This window comes from Hyperolius riggenbachi, chromosome 3, assembly GCF_040937935.1.
Source record: "Hyperolius riggenbachi isolate aHypRig1 chromosome 3, aHypRig1.pri, whole genome shotgun sequence".
NCBI classification, from domain to species: domain Eukaryota; kingdom Metazoa; phylum Chordata; class Amphibia; order Anura; family Hyperoliidae; genus Hyperolius; species Hyperolius riggenbachi.
Window position 1 is genome coordinate 504,363,103 of NC_090648.1, and position 19,490 is coordinate 504,382,592.

A 19,490-nucleotide genomic window follows, 5' to 3' on the forward strand; every position below is an offset into this window, starting at 1 on the left:
ATTTTATTTTTTTACTTTTGCAAAGTTAAAAACCAGTTAAAGTGGACCTGAACTCAGGACTTCCTCTCTGCTCTATAAAAGATAAGCAGCAGCATAATAACCTTTACAGAAAAACATTTGTTTGTTGCAGCTGATACTAGTCCTGCAATTAATCTGTAGTGTCTACTTCCTTTCATAGAAGCAGACATGGGGCTAACATCCTGTGTTTACAAATTAGCTGCTCTGCCGGGGCAGCCAGCTGACACAGCTGAGAGATCAAATTACAGTTGTGCTTAGTCACAGATGAGAGGTAATTAGACAGGCTAAACTCTCTAAATACATACAGGGTGCATTCTCTCTGTTTTCCTCCTGTCCTGTGCAAGAGTTCAGGTCCACTTTAAGCAGTCTGTGCTTTCCCTCTTTGAAGTTTTGTCCGTCTTGCATTTGGCTCTCTGCTGATCCCGGCTTTGCCTCTCTCCACAGGTTGATCTCTTCCAGCTGCAGGTGAACACGCTGCGCAGATACAAGAGGCATTATAAGCTGCAGACCCGGCCTGGACTCAACAAGGCACAGCTTGCAGAGGTCAGTCCCCGCCAGGCTAGTGTCCTCTCCCCCTTCTTATTGTACTCAGACCTGCATAGCAGCAGCCATAAAGGTGGGGCTTGGGGGGGGGGGGGGGGGGGTTAGGGTGTGGAGCAGTGATAAAGGTGGGGCTTGAGGGTTAGCTGTTAGGGGGTGGAGCAGTGATAAAGGTGGGGCTTGGGGGGGGGGGTTAGGGTGTGGAGCAGTGATAAAGGTGGGGCTTGAGGGTTAGCTGTTAGGGGGTGGAGCAGTGATAAAGGTGGGGCTTGGGGGGGGGGGTTAGGGTGTGGAGCAGTGATAAAGGTGGGGCTTGAGGGTTAGCTGTTAGGGGGTGGAGCAGTGATAAAGGTGGGGCTTGGGGGGGGGGGGTTAGGGTGTGGAGCAGTGATAAAGGTGGGGCTTGAGGGTTAGCTGTTAGGGGGTGGAGCAGTGATAAAGGTGGAGCTTGGGGGGGGGGTTAGGGTGTGGAGCAGTGATAAAGGTGGGGCTTGAGGGTTAGCTGTTAGGGGGTGGAGCAGTGATAAAGGTGGGGCTTGGGGGGGGGGGGTTAGGGTGTGGAGCAGTGATAAAGGTGGGGCTTGAGGGTTAGCTGTTAGGGGGTGGAGCAGTGATAAAGGTGGGGCTTGGGGGGGGGGGTTAGGGGGTGGAGCAGTGATAAAGGTGGGGCTTGAGGGTTAGCTGTTAGGGGGTGGAGCAGTGATAAAGGTGGGGCTTGGGGGTCAGTTGTCAAGGGGCAGAGTGTTGCAGCTTGCAGAGTTTAGCAATAGGTAGTCTAGCGTCGTCTTCCTCCTTCTTCTTATTGTACTCTGCAGACCCACATAGCAGCAGCCATTGAGGAAGGCCCTCTTGCTTGGACCCCCTGCCCACTGCTGGAAGATGAAGGCGAGCAGTGATAAAGGCGGGGCTTGAGTCAGCCTTCAAGGGGCGGAGCAGTGATAAAGGCAAGACTGGGGGGGAGCAGCTGTCAAGGAGTGGAGCAATGATAAAGGTAGAGCTTGGGATCAGGTGTTAAGGGGTGGAGCAGTGATAAAGGCGGGGCTTGGGGGTCAAGGGGCGTAGTGTTGCTGTCACTATGCAGGAAGGGATGGGGCAATTGCAGCCATTACAGCAAGGAATGGGTGCAGGGAAAGGTGTCACTACAAGGGAATGATCTGTGTAATGGAGGAAACTGTAAATGGGAGGGGAACAGTCACTATGCCAAGACTTAGGAGGTGGGGTTAGTCACTGTTACTATGCCAAGAGGAGGGGTTGTCATCAGTAGGGGGGAGGAGTCACAGGCAGGGATGGGAGCCATGTCACTGCAGAGAAGTAAGGAGGTGTACAGGGATGAGCCACTAAATTTGGGAGCACCATGCGCCCCCACAGGCTGTAATGTGAATTACAACTACAGCGAAGCTCTATTTGAGCGCAGTCACAAGACGGAGCCCAAATTGCTATAAAAACTGAAAATTCAGTTTGTATGAATTTTGCCATCCTGGACTTTGATTCCGACATGTTGTGCTCTACAAAGGTAAAATATTGGCTGACTGGCCTTAGACTGTGCTAGAAACTTTAGACCATCTACTCCTCTGACGGGAATTTAGGGGCATTATTCATTCAGGGCCCTTTCACACTGTGGCAAATTTCCGCACTGCTGGCGCAGCCTAATGAAAATCTGTGGGGGAGTTCACACTCCCACATCTAATGCACGGACATAACTATGTTACCGCGCAGCGATCTTCGTTGGGCCGGAAGTCTAGTAAGTCTATGGTAACGAGCGCATTTTAAGAAACACTCTGCAGTTATCTGCATCGTGCAGAGGCGGGACAAGGTCCTCCAGCACCCAAGGCTGAGACACCAAAGTGTGCCCCTCCATCCCTGCCACCCGAGCCATCAAACACTGATTGCTATTAGACTAAGAGGCGCCACAGGGCCCACAACCTCCCCAACACCTTAATATCTAGTTATCTGGCTTGCAGTCACTGCCATGTATCCCCTTTTTTTATTTCTTTCTGCTTCAAACACAATTAGGAATGACAGCTGAATGAATTCTGCGCCCCCTCCTACACTGCGCCCTGAGGCTGGAGCCTCTCCAGCCTATGCCTCGGCCCGGCCCTGGCATCGTGCTTGCGTGGACGTGTATTTTAGAAATATGCTTCCGCGCATGTCATCGAATGCTGAACAGGAAGTGAGCGTCACTTCCTGCTTTGGAAGGATGCCAGATGGGGGGGCAATACCGCGTAGTAACGCGGTATTTCCTGGAGGCCTTTTTCTGGTGGTGTGGCTGCCACATAGCACCGCCAATCTGCAGTGTGCAGCTGGCCTTAATGTTTTCTGTAAAGCACTGCGGAATTAATTCTTTAAAGCGGGATTGTCACCATAAAAATCACATTTCAACAGCAACTGGTCTGGAGTGTATTAAGAGATAAAGATGCTAATCCTGCTTTCAAAACTTGCAAAACTTTTTCTGCTGTTATGATTTGGAGTTATCACATACTTTAGGAGCACTGGCCCTTTAATAGTCAGTGCCAAACAGTTGCATGCTGGGGATTCTTTTTATCTATCTATAATATATTCCTCCTTTTCCATTTATTTCCCTGCCTATCTGAAACACGATCCCCTGCTCAGTTGTGTTTACAAGCAAGGCTGAGGTGACTCAGCGATTGGAGGATAAGACAGTGTTAGTATACACCTCAGTGGGAGTATTTCCTTTTAAACAATACCAGTTGCCTGGCAGCTCTGCTGGTCTCTTTGGCATCAGTAGTGTCTGAATCTTACAACAAGCCTACAGCTATGGAGCCAGACTTCAGTCAGAGAACCTGATCTGCTGCATGCTTGTTCAGGGTCGATGGCTAAAAGTAATAAAGGCAGAGGATCAGCAGGACAGCCAAACAATCTGTATTGTTTAAAAGGAAATCCATAGGGCAGCCCTCTCATGCCAGTTGTCCTTTTAAAGTGACATGAACATATGTCCAGTCCCAATCCTACAGAGAACTAGATTATGTTCCTTGTCTTTCTCACTGAAAGGGTTAAGAATTCATGGCTGTAGATGAGTTTCGCTGCAGTTGCACCATAGCATAACTCTCTCGCTGATAACTAATTACGGCTGTAAAACCCTGTGTGACTGAGAACAAACCTTTTGATGTTTTGCAGTTAACAAGTTCAGTAGTTCAAGATTTGTCGGTGTGGGAGCTGAAGAAAATTTTAAAAAATGGACAGTATATTATTCTGAGATTGCCTTAACCTCCCTGGCGGTATGATTATTTCCGGATTTTAGAGTCTAAAAGCGTTGCACATTTTTTTTGTGCGCTTTTAGACCCTAAAACTGGGAAAAAATAATGCTGCTAGAGAGATCTGCATCAGCCCAGCACTTGCTCTCCTCCCTAGGATCAAGCGCTGCAATTCTCCCTCCATCCTCTAGGTGGTGCTTTAACCCTGTAGTGAGATCACTGCGCTCTCACCAGAGGGATCGAGAGCCTCCGAGGATCAGAAGGAGAATGGCTGCCGGCGCCCGGATCCTGGGGGAGGTGAGTAGAAATGACTGCTGCGCTTAAAGGAATAATGTAGGGGGGAAAAAGAGCTGAACTTACCCGGGGCTTCTAATGGTCCCCCACAGACGTCCTGTGGCCGCGCAGCCACTCACCGATGCTCCAGCCCCGCCTCCGGTTTCACTTCCAGAATTTCCGGCTTTAAAGTCGGAAAACCTCTGCGCCTGTGCGGCCACGTCCTTGCTCTTGTTGACTTATCCGGGAGTGTATTGCGCAGGCCCAGTATGGTCTGCATCTACGGAGCACGCTCCTTGTGACGTCAGCGGGAGCGAGGACATGGCCGTGAACCGGAGGCGGGGCCAGAGCATCGGTGAGTGGCTGGGCGGGCACAGGGCGACTGCAGGGGACCATTAGAAGCCCGGGAAAGTTCAACTCTTTCTCCCTACAGTAGTCCTTTAAGGCTTTGCATAATCCTCCCGGTGGCTACCCCGAGTTAGGCTTGGGTTTACCACCCTAGGCTTCTTTATTCCGCCCCGAGCCTAACTCTCTGGGTTACCACCAGGGAGGTTAAAGGGGGAATTTAACCTTTTTAAGAACAAAATAAGACTACAGGATGTCAGGATAGTCTTATTTAACATTAGGATTGTAGATACAATTGTTTTATCTCAGCAGTTTACCTTCACTTCAGGTTTGCTTTAAGCTAAAACTTTTTTTTTTTTTTTTCCCCTCTGCAACAGACTGTGAGTCGGCACTTCCGGAACATTCCGGTAAACGAGAAGGAAACCCTGGCTTATTTCATCTACATGGTGAAAAATAACCGAAGTCGCCTGGACCAGAAGTCGGAGAGCAGCAAGCCCCTGGAGGCGTAGCTATGGAGACCGGACCGGAGCAGCTGTTACCGGAATGAACTTGTATATAGGACTCTTGTGTGGCTGATACTCGCGCTGCAAACTCTGTGCCATAATCCCCCATCATCATCATCATCCCAGGAGAGGCTGCTGGTCTCTACGTGGACGGCGTATCCCCCACACTGGGCTTTGCATGGAGAAATCTGGGGGAGAGGAATCCGCCCCTCCACTGTGATTTTACTTGTCTCAGGCATGTGCCTTTCATGCCTACTGCCTTGGACTGGCCATTCTGGAGTGGGCGGAGCATCAGTCAGCGCATCAGAGACATGACTAAAGCTGCATACCCCCCACCTGTCATAGAAGCCTGGAAAGATGAGCTGTGATCGTTTCTGGGAGCAATCGCTGTACAGACACGCTTGTGTTCTGCTCTATGGATAGGGGGAGGAGGAGGGGACAGGAACCCCTGATTCTGGGACTACAGTAATAAACAATGGAGGCTATCCGCTGGAGTTACATCATGATGGCGTCGGGGGATACCTGTGCCCTCACTGCACTTCTAATCGATCTAACCAAGAGAGCTTGTTACAGATGGATGACGAGTATCTGTTTGTACGTAACACAGTGCCATTTGAAAGCCCCTATCCCTCCAAACAGATGACAACAGTGAAGCTCCACCCTCTAGAAAAAGGGGGAAGGGTTACTGCCTATTTAGAGGGTTTGTCGCCCTCTGTAGGGTGCTTTGAGTTCTGTGATGAAGGGCGTGTTCATGAGGTAGTGCACTGAAAGTGTGCAGAGAGCTGTCACCTGTAGCAGCCAATCACATTTCTGTATTCTGATGAATCAAGACCTATTCTGATTGGTTGACTTGAGTTGTGCACATCACATCCTGCAGGTTTGTTTTTTTTTAAAGTGCACCAGAGATGGTACACTAGGCGTCATTTATACATACCCGGGGCTTCCTCCAGCCCCATGAACAGTGCTGAGTCCCTCACCGTCCTCCTCGGCCCCTTCGTTGTGGCGCTACGACTGCTGGTAATCCGGTCAGTTGCTGCCAGTCGTGCTCCTGTCCCCTGTATCGTTTTGCGTCTGCGCTGTACGCCTCAGGGGATGGGAGCGCGATGATGGCTGTGCGGATGTGCTGTGCATACGCAGAAGTCCGTGACTGCCCGGATTACAGGTAGTCATAGCGGCTTAACCGAGGGGCCAAGGAGGGCGGCATGGGATTCAGCGCTGCTCATGGGGCTGGATGAAGCCCCGGGTAAGTATAAATAAGCACTAGTGTACCATCTCTGGTTCACTTTAAAGGAAACCAGAGACGAAGCACCCTTGTGTATTTTACCATATATATCAGTAAGAACATTAGAGAAAACACTTACCATGCTCTCTGTTTCATCCTCACTGCTAAAAGTGTCTGTTATCAGCTGTGATAAGAATCCCGGACTCAGCATTCAGTCTGGCTTTGCAGGGAATAATTATAGCTGAGTCATTATAGCAGAGCCACAAGGGGGCAGGCTTGGGCTTGAAAAGACACCAGAGAAGACAGACTCAGCTATAATCATTCCGTACCAAAGCCAGACTGAATGCTCAGTCTGGGATTCTTATCAGAGGTGATAACAGTCAGATTAAACAGAGAAGAATGAAACAAAGAGCAGATTAGGTGTTTACTGTCATGTTCCCACTGATTTATAAGGTAAAATACAAGAGGGCGCTTCATCTCTGGTTCTCTTTAAGTGCCAGCCAGTGGGCGTTATTTTAAAGTTTTATTGTATTTATGGAAATGCTGGAAAACCTTTAGAACTAGCTTAGTGTTTTCACTCTTCCCCCTGTGAGATAATGGCCTCAATTCACTCAATGCAGAAAACTGCTGATTTTACCGATCATTCACTAAGGCTGTCCGTGAAATTACCGACTAGTGAGGTCAATTAAATGAAAAAGACGGTCTGCGGAAGTATAACAGGGAACAGTAAGTTACTTTTTCAAAAGAAAAGTCTCATGCCACCATCTGCATAAAACCTACATTTTATTTATTAAAGTTAAAAAGTTATATAAAAAAATAGCTTATTCAATAAGATGAACCCAGAACTTTGTTCTCTATTAAAGAGAACCAGAGATGAAGCACCCTCTTGTATTTTACCTTATAAATCAGTGGGAACATGACAGTAAACACCTAATCTGCTCTTTGTTTCATTGTTCTCTGTTTAATCTGACTGTTATCACCTCTGATAAGAATCCCTGACTGAGCACTCAGTCTAGCTTTGCTACGGAATGATTATAGCTGAGTCTGTCTTCTCTGGTGTCTTTTCAAGCCCAAGCCTGCCCCCTTGTGGCTCTGCTATAATGACTCAGCTATAATTATTCCCTGCAAAGCCAGACTGAATGCTCAGTCTGGGATTCTTATCACAGCTGATAACAGACACTTTTAGCAGTGAGGATGAAACAGAGAGCATGGTAAGTGTTTTCTCTAATGTTCTTACTGATATATATGGTAAAATACACAAGGGTGCTTCGTCTCTGGTTCCCTTTAATGTCAGTTATAGCAAATATCATAATCCATACCCACAATCATGAGTGGAATATGCAGAATGTCTAAATTAGTGTTGCTCTCATGAGTAATCACGGCTGATTACTCGTGATTCAAATGAGCCTTAATTGCTGCAGCTGAGCGGCTGGATGACAAGGGGTTATTTACCCATAATTCCGTCGTCCGCCCTACGTTCCACAGAGCTTGCACGCGTCCTATTGGTTGCTTTGTAAGCCTCACCCCGCGCACTTCCTCTTTCAAGCCAGAAGGAAGAAGTGTGTCGTGTGAGGCTTGCAATGCGACCAATAGGACGCGTGCAAGCTGTTTGAAACGCAGGGCGGACGGCGGAATTATGGGTAAATAACCTTGTATCCCCGCTGCACACCTGCGCCAATTAAGCCTCATTTGAACCACTCGTGAGAGCAACACTAGTCTAAATGACTTGGAGCACAAATTCTCTATTATTCATTAGACCATGTATAAATTAGAGTACTAATATTTTCTCAAGGTTGGACATAGGTTTGACATGTTTCGTGAAAGAAACTCCACTTCTTCAGGAATTATTTGACTCTTGAGTAAGACATATTTAATCACCCTTCCAAGCGGTCCCAATTATGTATGGGGTGTCTATTCAAAAAGTTATCATAATCAAATGTATTTTCTGAGAGTGTGGTCTCTTAGGATGGTGCCAACCACCTTACTGTATACATACAGTATACAGTACAGTCTTGACCTATCTATAGCTCAGAGTGGGTATACTGAAACAGGGGGAGGAGGGAACAGAATTGGCCCTCCCAAGGTTTGGTGTATTATGGATGTAAAGAGACCAGCTATCCAAATATGAGGTCCCAGATACAGCAGGGTTAATAGTCAATATAGAAGTACGGGGGCGACTAACAGGAAATTGGTGGTGTGAGGTAGAGTCTTCGGCACGGCAGTCACAATCAGGGCTGTGGAGTCGGTCCAAAAATCCACCGACTCCTCAGTTTAGGATTCCACCGACTCCGACTCCTCGACTCCGTCTCCTCTAATTTGCATATTACAATTTTGTTGATTAAAAGTATGTAACGTGAAATTCGTCTCTTAACTGCCAACGCTTAGGAATTTTACAAGACAACTGAAGTGAGAAGGATATGGAGACTGCCATATTTATTCCCTTTAGACTAAAACTAGTCCTGGGTAAGAGTACTTGTAAAAGGTACAATCCGGAACAAAGAACATCTATCAGGCCCTAGGCAATGTAAGTGTGGGTACATGTAAGAGTGATGTGCAGGTACTCTGCAGGGGAATAAGGAGATTCTTCCTCTATTACACATTCTTCACGCACAATCTGAACAAGGTTTATGGGTGACAGACAACACCTCTGTGTTCAATGTGCACAGCATTCTCAGTGGATTCCCTGCATCTCTGAGGGGAGTGCATATGTAGAGTATAGTACTACTGTGTAACAAAGTAAACCTGAGACAGATGAAATTAAAGTTTTATACATACCTGGGGCTTCCTCCAGCCGCCTTCAGGATAATCAGTCCCTCGATGTCCTCCTCCACCACCTGGATCTTCTGCTATGAGTCCAGGTACTTGAGCCAGTCTGGCGTAGCGCGTATGCACACACTCCGCCACCAGGAGCATACTACACCTGTGCAGCACTATTGCGCAAGTGCAAAATGTCCCTGGCTGTGGGAGCGGCATGCGGCCGGACTGCGCTGACTGGCTGAATTACCAGGACTCCTAGCAGAAGATCCGGGTGGTGGAGGACAGCGAGGGAATGATTAGCCTGAAGGGGGCTGGAGGAAGCCCCAGGTATGTATAAAACTTTACTTTTCATCCGTCTCAGGTACCCTTTAATTTGTAGTCACCAAACCAAATTTTAACATATCAAATTATTTGATTTCATCAGCAAAGGGAGTGCATACATTTGCATAAATCAGCATCAATGCAGAATTATTTCCATCTCATTGACCATCTCTATTAGTGACACGGCTACACATCAGGCTTTATACTTACAGCAGAGACGTTATTTCATATATATATATGAGATTCCTGTGTACACATCATATATACAGTCACAATCAGATATGTATATCTGACCTTAAAAATATGGGGACTGCTTTATTGAAGCAGCACAAGTAACTCATTTTGATTGGTTTATTTCATTATTGTGGACTAAGCACAGCTATTACTGTATGTATACATTATTTTTAATGACTAGTATCTGAGAAATAGAACATTTTATCATATTTTCTATTTTAATTACAGTTACAAATTCATTAGGAGTCGGAGTCGGTGCATTTTTTCCCGACTCCGACTCCAGGCACCCAAAATTGCCCGACTCCATGACTCCGACTCTCCGACTCCACAGCCCTGGTCACAATAGTGAGGTAAATTACCATTTGTGTGGTAAAGACCTCAATGAATTTGAATTTGCAAAGAATAGCGCATTTGGTAAAATAAGTGAGATGTTGGTATTTTACCTCCAGCCTGGAGCTGCCAGTAACTACCGTAGCAATTGGCATTGGTAAACTAGCAGCACGCACATGTAAAGGGATTTGGGAAGCCTTGTACTCTGGTAAGCTGTCACACTGTTAGGGCCCTTTTCCACTAGCGATCGCTAGCGTTCACGCTAAACGCTAGCGATTGCGATTCAGCAAATTTCCCGGCGATTGCGTTTGTGATTTTGCTATGCACTGCATAGCAAAATGGCGGCAAAAATCGCTCCGCGGTGCGATTTCGTTTGAGTAAAAACCGAATCGCGGTAGTGGAAATTACCTACTGCGATTCCTATGTTAAAATGCAAACCGTAGCGATTTGAAAATCACTAGCAGTTTGCAATTCAGCATCGTAATAGCCGCTAGTGGAAAAGGGCCTTTAGAGTCCTTATCCACTAGCAATTGCAAAAGAAAATCGCAAACGCAAGCGATTGCAATTTTTTGTCAATTTTTGTTTTGCAAATGTGGTTTTGCATTGAAGCACAATCGCAGGTAAATTTACTCCAAGAAGCCATTGCGATTTACAGGAAGTTGAATCGCTATAGTGGAAAATACTTTTTCACAATTTCTATGTTAAAGTAGCAAGCCTAGCGATTTAAAAATCACCAGCGTTTTGCGATTTGAAGCAAATCGCTCTCAATGGAAAAGGACCCTAACGGCTCATGCAGACGCTATATTACCAAACTTCTGCCGCATGTGTGGAAATCTTGGTGAAATTGGGGGGGGGAGGGGGGAATCTAAAATACGGGATTTTACCAACCTAATTTTTTTTTTTAACTGGACAGCCTTAGTGAATTGATGCCTTTGTCTGACTTCCTGTTTGCAGGACCTCCATAAATCTCCATAGCTTTTAATATGAAGTCTGGAGGTCCTGGAAACTGAAAATTGGAGGGCAGAGATAAACTTTCTGGGGGCTGTAATTCTTCTTCCCTGCAAGCAGGCTTTTAGGTGCGTACAGACCCACTACTGTAAGGAACGACGGGTCTGTCAGACCTTCCCGCTGAGCGGATCGTTCAGAAAGTGTTATCAGTCTGCTGACAGACTGTACACGCTCTATTGTCGCTGGAACGCCCGCCCAGCGGGAGGGTCTGACGGACCTACAACAGAGAGCAGTGGAGATGCCACTCCTCTGTGCGTAACACGTGGCCACATGTGCTGCCGAACGAAGGGCAATGTGCTCAGGTCCTTAAAGGGACTCAGTGCTGAACTATAAAAACAAGATTTATACATACCTGGGGCTTCAGCCAGCCCTATCCGCTCGGATCACTCCCACGCCGCCGTCCTCCGCTGCCCACAGCTTTGGGAACCGGGTCCCGTAACTGACGTCAGTCTACATGGCTGCCATATTTCACAGCGCCACAGAAGATGCTATCGCTATATAAATCAATAATATTTATATTTATTTCCTTCTAAACCATACCAGTTGCCTGGCAGCCCTGCTGGTCTATTTGGCTGCAGTAGTGTCTGAATCGCACAAGAAACAAGCATGCAGCTAATCTTGTCAGTTCTGACAATGTCAGAAACGCCTGATCTGCTGCATGCTTGTTCAGGGGCTACGGCTAAACATATTATAGGCAGAAGATCTGCAGGATAGCCAGGCAACTGGTATTGCTTAATAGGAAATAAACATGGCAGCCTCAATATCCCTCTTGTTTCAGATGTCCTTTAAAGAAATCCCATTGGCCTGCAGTGGCACTTGAACACTTATCTCTGATCGTCTTTTAGAATGTGTGTCGATTGCTGTGTGACGCTCTCTGCATTCAGATATTAAACAGTGCTCATGAAACGCAGAAGCAGACATTTGCCCCAGAACCTCGCCCCGATCAGCTCATCGGATTCTCAGCAATAAGTGGCAACTGTCGCCCCCAAAACCCCACTCCGGATTTTATGATTATTTTATACAACCTGTATAGTATTTCTCACAAGATATTTCCACAGATACGTCATATGCGTCAGTGTTTCCTGAGTGACTTGTATTCGCCAGCATGTTTTTTTTTTTATATGCGTCGCTTTTTTAAGTTGTTTTCTAAAGTAAAGTATTCCATAGTGTGATGGCAAATCTGGACACACGTGCAATCTGATTGTACAACCCTACCAAAGGTGTAGGGTTGGGGGTCCACCAGAATGAATATAATTGTAATAGATTAGGGTAGGCCTTCTTTTTACATCGTTTTTAGTAGATTTAAACAGTGATTGTACAATTGGATTGCAGTGTGTGTGGCCAGTGTGAAATTCACCAGACATACTAGCTGCAGGTGGAGTTTGGCATTAGTGTTTATTATGAAAACGTATAGACTTAAAAATTGGCATGATAAAACACTCGTTAGAGATCTAGCTGGATGAGGTAGTTTACACATTTTATTTTTTGCTGTAGGTGTCAGGCTTGGCCACGCCCTTTTTTTTACTTTCCACGTCTCCCTATTGGTCCCTTTGTGTGATGTTTGGTTGCACTGCTCAATTTCTGGCTCTTCAGTTACAGTATTTTTTTTTTTTATTTTTTTTTACATCCATTTCAGCAGCCCATAATTCTAAATCTAGTTATTTTGATGTTCAGCCAACTTATGTAGTCTTGTTATAGCTTTATATTCCCAGCTTTGCTTTACAGGGAACCTTAAAGAAAACCTGAACTGAAAATTAAGTCAAAATAAACATACACACGTCATACTTACCTCCCATGTAGTCTACGCCTCAATCTTTCTCCTCCCCTGTGTCCTGTTTGTCCACTGTGATCAAGGGAATTCTCCGTCCTCCATTTTGAAATTGGCCGTTACTCCATAACAGCTTCCTGGTCAGCACACTGTTAAACTGCTATATCGCCCACTTGAGCCACAGGGAAACATGGACATTACCTGGCACATTAGTTGTCCTCTCAGCTATAACTGACAGCAATGATATATAACTGACAGCAACTGATCTATTTCAGTTCTGACAAATTGTTGTCAGAACTGGAAGGGATCGTTGTCAGAAGAAAATGGTAAGCTTCTGAGATGAACTGATAGCAAGGTAACTATGTAATGCTCATGGGGAGGTGGGAGGGGGGGGCGTGGGGCAGGTCGAAGCTCCAGGTAAGTGAAACACTTTTTTTTTTTTTTACAGTTAAAGTTCCGCAGGGGTGTCGCACTCAATCGCATAAGGTGCCAAAATCTAACACCTAGTTGTTGGTCAATTTGTTTACTAAGAGTTAACGTTTATTGAACAGTCTCGGTCTAAGTGGCATAACTATAGTGACCACGAGGGGAAGCTCCTCCCCTTCTGCAGAGTAGCAGAGTGGAGCAGTTGAATATTCACCTGCCCCAGTGCAGCTTTCGGCAAAAAAGGGGACAAGATGAAATGTGGCCCGAGGCAAGATGCTAGCCTTCACTTCCCCCATAGGCCTCGATTCATAAAGCATTACCGCATGCGGTAATGCAGAAAACAGCTGACTTTACAGAGAACTTAGGAACATTCATAAACCCTGTTACCGCATGAAAAGCTGAAGTTATCGAGCAGTGAGGTAAATTACCGCCTTGTGCGGTGAACACCTCCAGCACATGTCAGTAAATGTCAGTTCATAAAGATAAGAGCAGGCAGTAATGACAGGGAGAATACCGCCTGCTATGAAGAGCTGATAAGACAGCGATAAGTGCAGGGATGAATGGAGACTCAGCAGAAGCGGTGAGACATCGGAACAAACAAGGCTTCCCTGAATACCCTAGGCTGTGTTTTTAACCTCTTGAATACCTGTTTTTCAGATGTATATTTGCGGGAGGTGAACATCAAGCCTGGCATGTGTAAAGTTTCTTGAAGTTCTTCTGCACTGTGGCAATTAGTGTTTAGAAAGACTAATAGACAGATTTAGGCCCAGTGCATACCGAGCGGTTTTAGCAGCGATCCGCCAAACACATCCGCCTGTGAAAACGCTTGGCTAATGTATTACAATGGGATGGTGCACACCAGCGGTTTGAGGTTTTTAGCAAACCGCAAATGTGCCTCCTGCTGCACGGTTGCGGTTTGCAGAAGCGTTTCTGCCTCAATGTAAAGTATAGGAAAAATGCAAACCGCTCTGGAAAACGCTAGATCAGAGCGGTTTTCCAGGCGTTTTTGTTACAGAAGCTGTTCAGTAACCGCTTTTACTGTAACAAGATTTGTTATCTGCTACACAAAAACGCTCCCAAAAACGCTAGGCATGTTTAGAAATCCACTCTAAACATGCCTAGAATCGCTCTGAAATCCTCCAAAAACCGCTAGCGTTTTGAGGATCTGCTAGCTTTTTGGTGCGCACTGGGCCTCAGAGCAGATTCAGGGCAAGGAGAGGCAGTAAAACTAAACATGCACATCTAAACTGAAGCTAGGATGCCTCTTTTACTGTAATGCTGTCTCTGGATGGAGAACAGCCAAATGTAACAACTCAGCCAGCTACATTCCTCATGTTACCGACAGCTCAGTTCAGGAAATCCCTGAACTTCTATCGCAACTGTAAACATTTTTATGAATTAGCACACAGAATTCTAAAATACTGAATGCAGTATTTTCCCTCCTCAGATTTTTTTTTACCGCAAAGCCTTTTATGAATCGAGGCCATAGTCTTTTAAAGGGACTCCGAGCACCTCTCATGGGCATGCCTTTAAGACTCCGTCCAGTACTGCACAGTACTTAAAGATGCATACGTTCCTGTAGCTTGTGCTCTCCTCTTTCATTTGATGCCTGAATCACCGTTCTACACCAAATAGTTTTCGTTCTATTTCAATTTAAAAATTGTGGCTGCCATCTTGGCTATGTTATAACTTCCAGGTCACCCCTGTCTTCTCTGTTAGAGAAGTGCATCACTGAATGAAGCAGGAAGAGGAAGTGACACGCATGGCCATTGCAAGAGGCTTCCCCAGAGGGGTCATAGCACGACTGTTGGAAGTAGTCTGGCTTAAAGAGAAACTCAGACAAAAAATTGAACTTTATCCCAATCAGTAGCTGATACCCCCTTTTACATGAGAAATCTATTCCTTTTCACAAACAGACCATCAGGGGGTGCTGTATGACTAATATTGTGGTGAAACCCCTCCCACAAGTAACCCTTCCCACAAGAAAAGTTCGAACTCTTGTGGGAAATAGCTGTTTGCAACTGCCAAAAACCATGCAGCAGCTACATCACCTGCCAACAGTAAAATGTTCACTGGAGTTCCTCTTTAAAGGCATGCCCATGAGAGGCGCTCGGAGTCCCTTTAACCTCTTGACGACCAGCTAACGCCGATTGGCGTAAACTGGTCGTCTGCGGGTTACCATGGAAACGGCCGCTCGATCGAGCGGCCTTTCCATGTCAGTTCACGGAGGGTGTCTCCATGAACAGCCGGAGAGCCGCCGATCGCAGCTCGCCGGCAAAATGTAAACAGGCGGGGAAGAAATCCCCGCTGTTTACATCATACGGCGCTGCTGCGCAGCAGCGCCGTAAGGCAGATCGGCGATCCCCGGCCTCTGATTGGCCGGGGATCGCCGGCATATGATAGGCTGAAGCCTATCCTTCAATGCGCAGGACGGAAATCCGTTCTGCGCAGCTCACAGGGGGAGGGAGAGGGAGGGAGCGGGCGAGACGGCAGAGGACGCTGCGGAGGGGGGCTTTGAAGAGCCCCCCCCCGCTAAGCAAATGCAGCCGGCGGCGATCAGACCCCCCCAGCAGGACATCCCCCTAGTGGGGAAAAAAGGGGGGTAGTCTGATCGCCCTGCTGCACTCCTGATCGGTGCTGCGGGCTGTAGAGCCCACGCAGCACCGATCAGTGAAAAATCCCCTGGTCGACAAGTGGTTAACCCTCCTGGCGGTTGATTTTTTTTTCTGCAAAATATGCAGAAATCCTTTTTTTTTGTTTCATGTAAAGCTACCAGAGTGGTAGCTACATGAAACACCACTAGAGGGCGCATGTGTCCCTCTAGTGCGATCGTCGCCGGCATCAATAGCAAACAGGGGAACGCGTATATAACGCGTTCCCCTGTTTGGCTTCTCCTGTCGCCATGGCGACGATCGGAATGACGTCATGGACGTCAGACGGCTCAGATCCAGCCCATAGCGCTGCCTGGAACTCATTGGTCCGGGCAGCGCAGGGCTCTGGTGGGGGCCCTCTTCCACCGCTGCGTGCGGGCGTTCGCCGCCGCTCGGCGGCGATCAAGCTATACGCGCGGCTAGCTGCGCGTACAGCACTTTAAATGGCGCAAATCACCCCACCAGGGGCTGAGATATTTTCCTGCGCGGCATAGCCCGAGCTCAGCTGTGACCAGTGTGCTGTTTTATAATGATGTGCTGATTACAATGATAAACATTTAAAGCTCTGGAGGGCCCGCGGGCCTTGTGTGCGCGACATCTGTGGTTTAAAGTGTACCTGTCCCAGGAAAAAAAATAGATGTGAATACTTACCTCAGTAGTGGTGACACCTCTGAATGGTCCAGAAGCTTCCCCATCCTCCTCCACCCCACTGATACAGTGCCGAGACCCTCTGAACATATATGTTCTTGCAGAAGAACGCACAGCCATGTATGAGCGTGGTCACATGGCGCAGGTGCCACCTGTTTATGCACGAGCAGGTCTGGCCCATACTTGTGTACTGCGGCTGCATTTATACACAGAGGGGTGGACAATGGGGGTCATTTATCAAGAGTGTCTGAGACAGAATATTGGTAGGTTTTTAGAAATCCGTGCAGAACTGTCTCAGGCATCTTAAGAAATCACTAGATAGTGCAGATTCCTTCTAAAACTGTTGTAAAATAGGAGGAGCTAGGAAGGTTTGTCAGGCAGTGCAGTTTGTGAGGGGAATTGCTGTTGCTGAGGTAACCAACACACCTGCTGTATTGCATCAATGCCCAGCACTGGAAGGGTTAAAGGGAAGGTTCGCGCAGACTATAAAAAACAAACTGCACTCACCTGGGGCTTCTTCCAGCTCCTGGCAGTTGATCGGTGCCCTTGGCGTAGCTCCTCTCCCTCCTGGCGTCCAGCGGTGAAGAAGCCGACCTCGCCAGGTCGGCTTCATGTGCACTCCACGGTGCGGGTCACGTGGTGTAAGTGATGCCATCGGGACTCTACTGCACAGGTTCAGTAGTTTTGCGCTTGCGCAGTAGAGACCCGATGACGTCCTTACACCACGTGACCCCCCGCCGTGGAGCGCACAGAAGCTGACCTGGCGAGGTCGGCTTCTTCACCCTGGACGCTGGGAGGGAGAGGAGCTGCGGCGAGGGCACCGATCGACTGCACTTACCTGGGGCTTCTTCCAGCTCCTGGCAGTTTGTTTTTTATAGTCTGCGCGAACCTTCCCTTTAAGCACAGATCAGCTTCACATAACACCTGGCAGCAGGGGGCGGAGTGCCTAGTCTGCACAAGCTGTGTAGAAGTGCTATTGAGCACTTCTTAATCTGCGACGGTTTAGGAATGGATTTGCACTTTTCTTAACTAGTGCAGTTGTAGAAATTCACACTAAACTGCTGCTATTACGTAGGTTTTAAGAAGTTTCTTATTATCTTGCAGAATAGTTCCCCCTACTGGTTAGAACTGTTTAAGAAGAAGAAAAAGTTGGTAATGCTTTGATAAATCTGGCCCCCTGTGTCTGTGAAAGAGAGGATTCCTGCAAGCATCGGTGGGGTGAGGGTAGTGTTGAGCCGAAATTTTCGAAATTTCGCGTTACTATAATTACGCATGCGAAATTTGCTATTACGATGTGAAATTATGGTAGCGTAATTGCCATTAAAATCGTAATTGAAAATACCGTAAGCGTAATTTTCAACGCGTAATTTCGCGTTTCGTTCATAACGTAATTTTGCGTTAAACCATAACGTAATTTCGCGTTAAACCATAACGTAATTTCGCATTTCTTTGTAATTTCGCGAATTTCGTAATTACTTGTTAGCTATAAAAAGAAGGAAGCCTTTTCTCTGCCCACAGCAAAAACAGAGCGGGTTAAGGTATGCTAAAGCACATTTGGACAAGCTAGCTTAACCCTCCTGGCGGTTAATTGTTTTTGCCAAATAGGCAAAAATCTTTTTTTTTTTTAATTTTTTTTTTTTGTTTCATGTAAAGCTACCAGAGTGGTAGCTACATGAAACACCACTAGAGGGCGCATGTGTCCCTCTAGTGCGATCGTCGCCGGCATCTATAGCAAACGGGAACGCGTATATAACGCGCTCCCCTGTTTGGCTTCTCCTGTCGCCATGGCGACGATCGGAATGACGTCATGGACATCAGCCGACGTCCTGACGTCAGATGTCTCCGATCCAGCCCATAGCGCTGCCCGGAACTCATTGGTCCGGGCAGCACAGGGCTCTGGCGGGGGGGGGGGCCTCTTGCGCCGCTGCGTGCGGGCGATCGCCGCAGAGCGGCGGCGATCAAGCTGTACGCGCGGCTAGCAAAGTGCTAGCTGCGCGTACAGCATTTTAAATGAAGAAAATCGCCCCACCAGGGGCTGAGATATCTTCCTGCGCGGCATAGCCCGAGCTCAGCTCGGGCTTACCGCCAGGAAGGTTAATTTTGGAATAAGGTGCTGTGGACTGATGAAACTAAAATTGAGTTATTTGGGCATAACAAGGGGCATTATTCGTGGAGGAAAAACTCAGCATTCCGTAACGCGAAAACTACGCGAAAATTAACGCTTACAGTAATATGTACTATCACGAAATTATGTTATGTAACTACGCTTACAAACGGCTGCATGCAAGGCAAACGTAATTTCGCGATACCCACTGTAATGCGAAAATTACGCTTACGCGGAATTTCGTGAAATCCTTCTTCATTACGATTATGTACAACAATGGTAGAGTACAAAGGATCCGGGCACCATCCAACTGCAGTTTCCAAACTTTATTGCATCCCCATACACAGACAGATACACGTACACCGGGCTGGTCTAACAGCCGTTTCACAAGCAGATACGCTTGCTTCCTCAGAGTCTCTGAGGAAGCAAGCGTATCTGCTTGTGAAACGGCTGTTAGACCAGCCCGGCGTACGTGTATCTGTCTGTGTATGGGGATGCAATAAAGTTTGGAAACTGCAGTTGGATGGTGCCCGTATCCTTTGTACTCTACCATTGTTGCGATTAGTTTCTACTATCTGGAGGCACGTCTAACCTTCCATTACTAACCCCCATTGGGACTGCCAGAGCAACTAGTGCCGGTTCAATTTGATTTCTCATCTACCGATATTACGATTACGATTATGTACATACGGCCACACTGCACTTTATGGGGATTTACGGTACCAATTAATGCAAGAGAAAAAAATGGAGCAGTTTCCGAGTGCAGACGATTGGTTGCTTTGGGTAACTGCTTTTATTTATTTTTTTTATTTTGACCCGTTCCTTAAAATGTGCCAGTATGAGATGGTTCAGCTGAGAAGGTTCAGAGGTACTTCCCCTGACTGTGAAGCATGAGGTCATGAGTTTGACTCCTGGGTCAGAGAAAATAAATGACTAAGTTTAAATCCCACCCTTCAGTTCTAAGGTCTACCCTAACTTAACCTATCTTTGCAGCAGCCAGCATCAACCACTGCGGCTTAAGCATCCAAGTGTTAATAGTTGGGTTGTAACACGATCCTGCAGTAAACTACAGCAGTGTAAACTGAATATGTACTGATAGAAAAGAACATTATTAAAAGTTATTTTCAGTG

At 46.9% G+C, this 19,490-nt stretch overlaps 2 protein-coding genes across 3 annotated transcripts in view; one reads left to right on the forward strand and one right to left on the reverse strand.

Moving 5' to 3' along the window:
• Positions 1-5,467, forward strand: part of SAP30L (SAP30 like) — a 28,458-nt gene extending 22,991 nt beyond the window's left edge. The window contains exons 3-4 of one of the 2 annotated variants that reach the window (XM_068278346.1): positions 463-561; positions 4,766-5,467. In XM_068278346.1, the coding sequence (XP_068134447.1) occupies positions 463-561; positions 4,766-4,897 (231 nt within the window). In that variant the 3' untranslated portion in view covers positions 4,898-5,467. Of the gene's footprint in view, positions 1-462; positions 562-4,765 lie in introns of those variants that run through there. The other variant, XM_068278347.1, reaches the window with a different exon arrangement.
• HAND1 (heart and neural crest derivatives expressed 1) overlaps positions 1-19,490 on the reverse strand; it is a 326,296-nt gene that overhangs the window by 160 nt on the left and 306,646 nt on the right. The window lies entirely within an intron of this gene.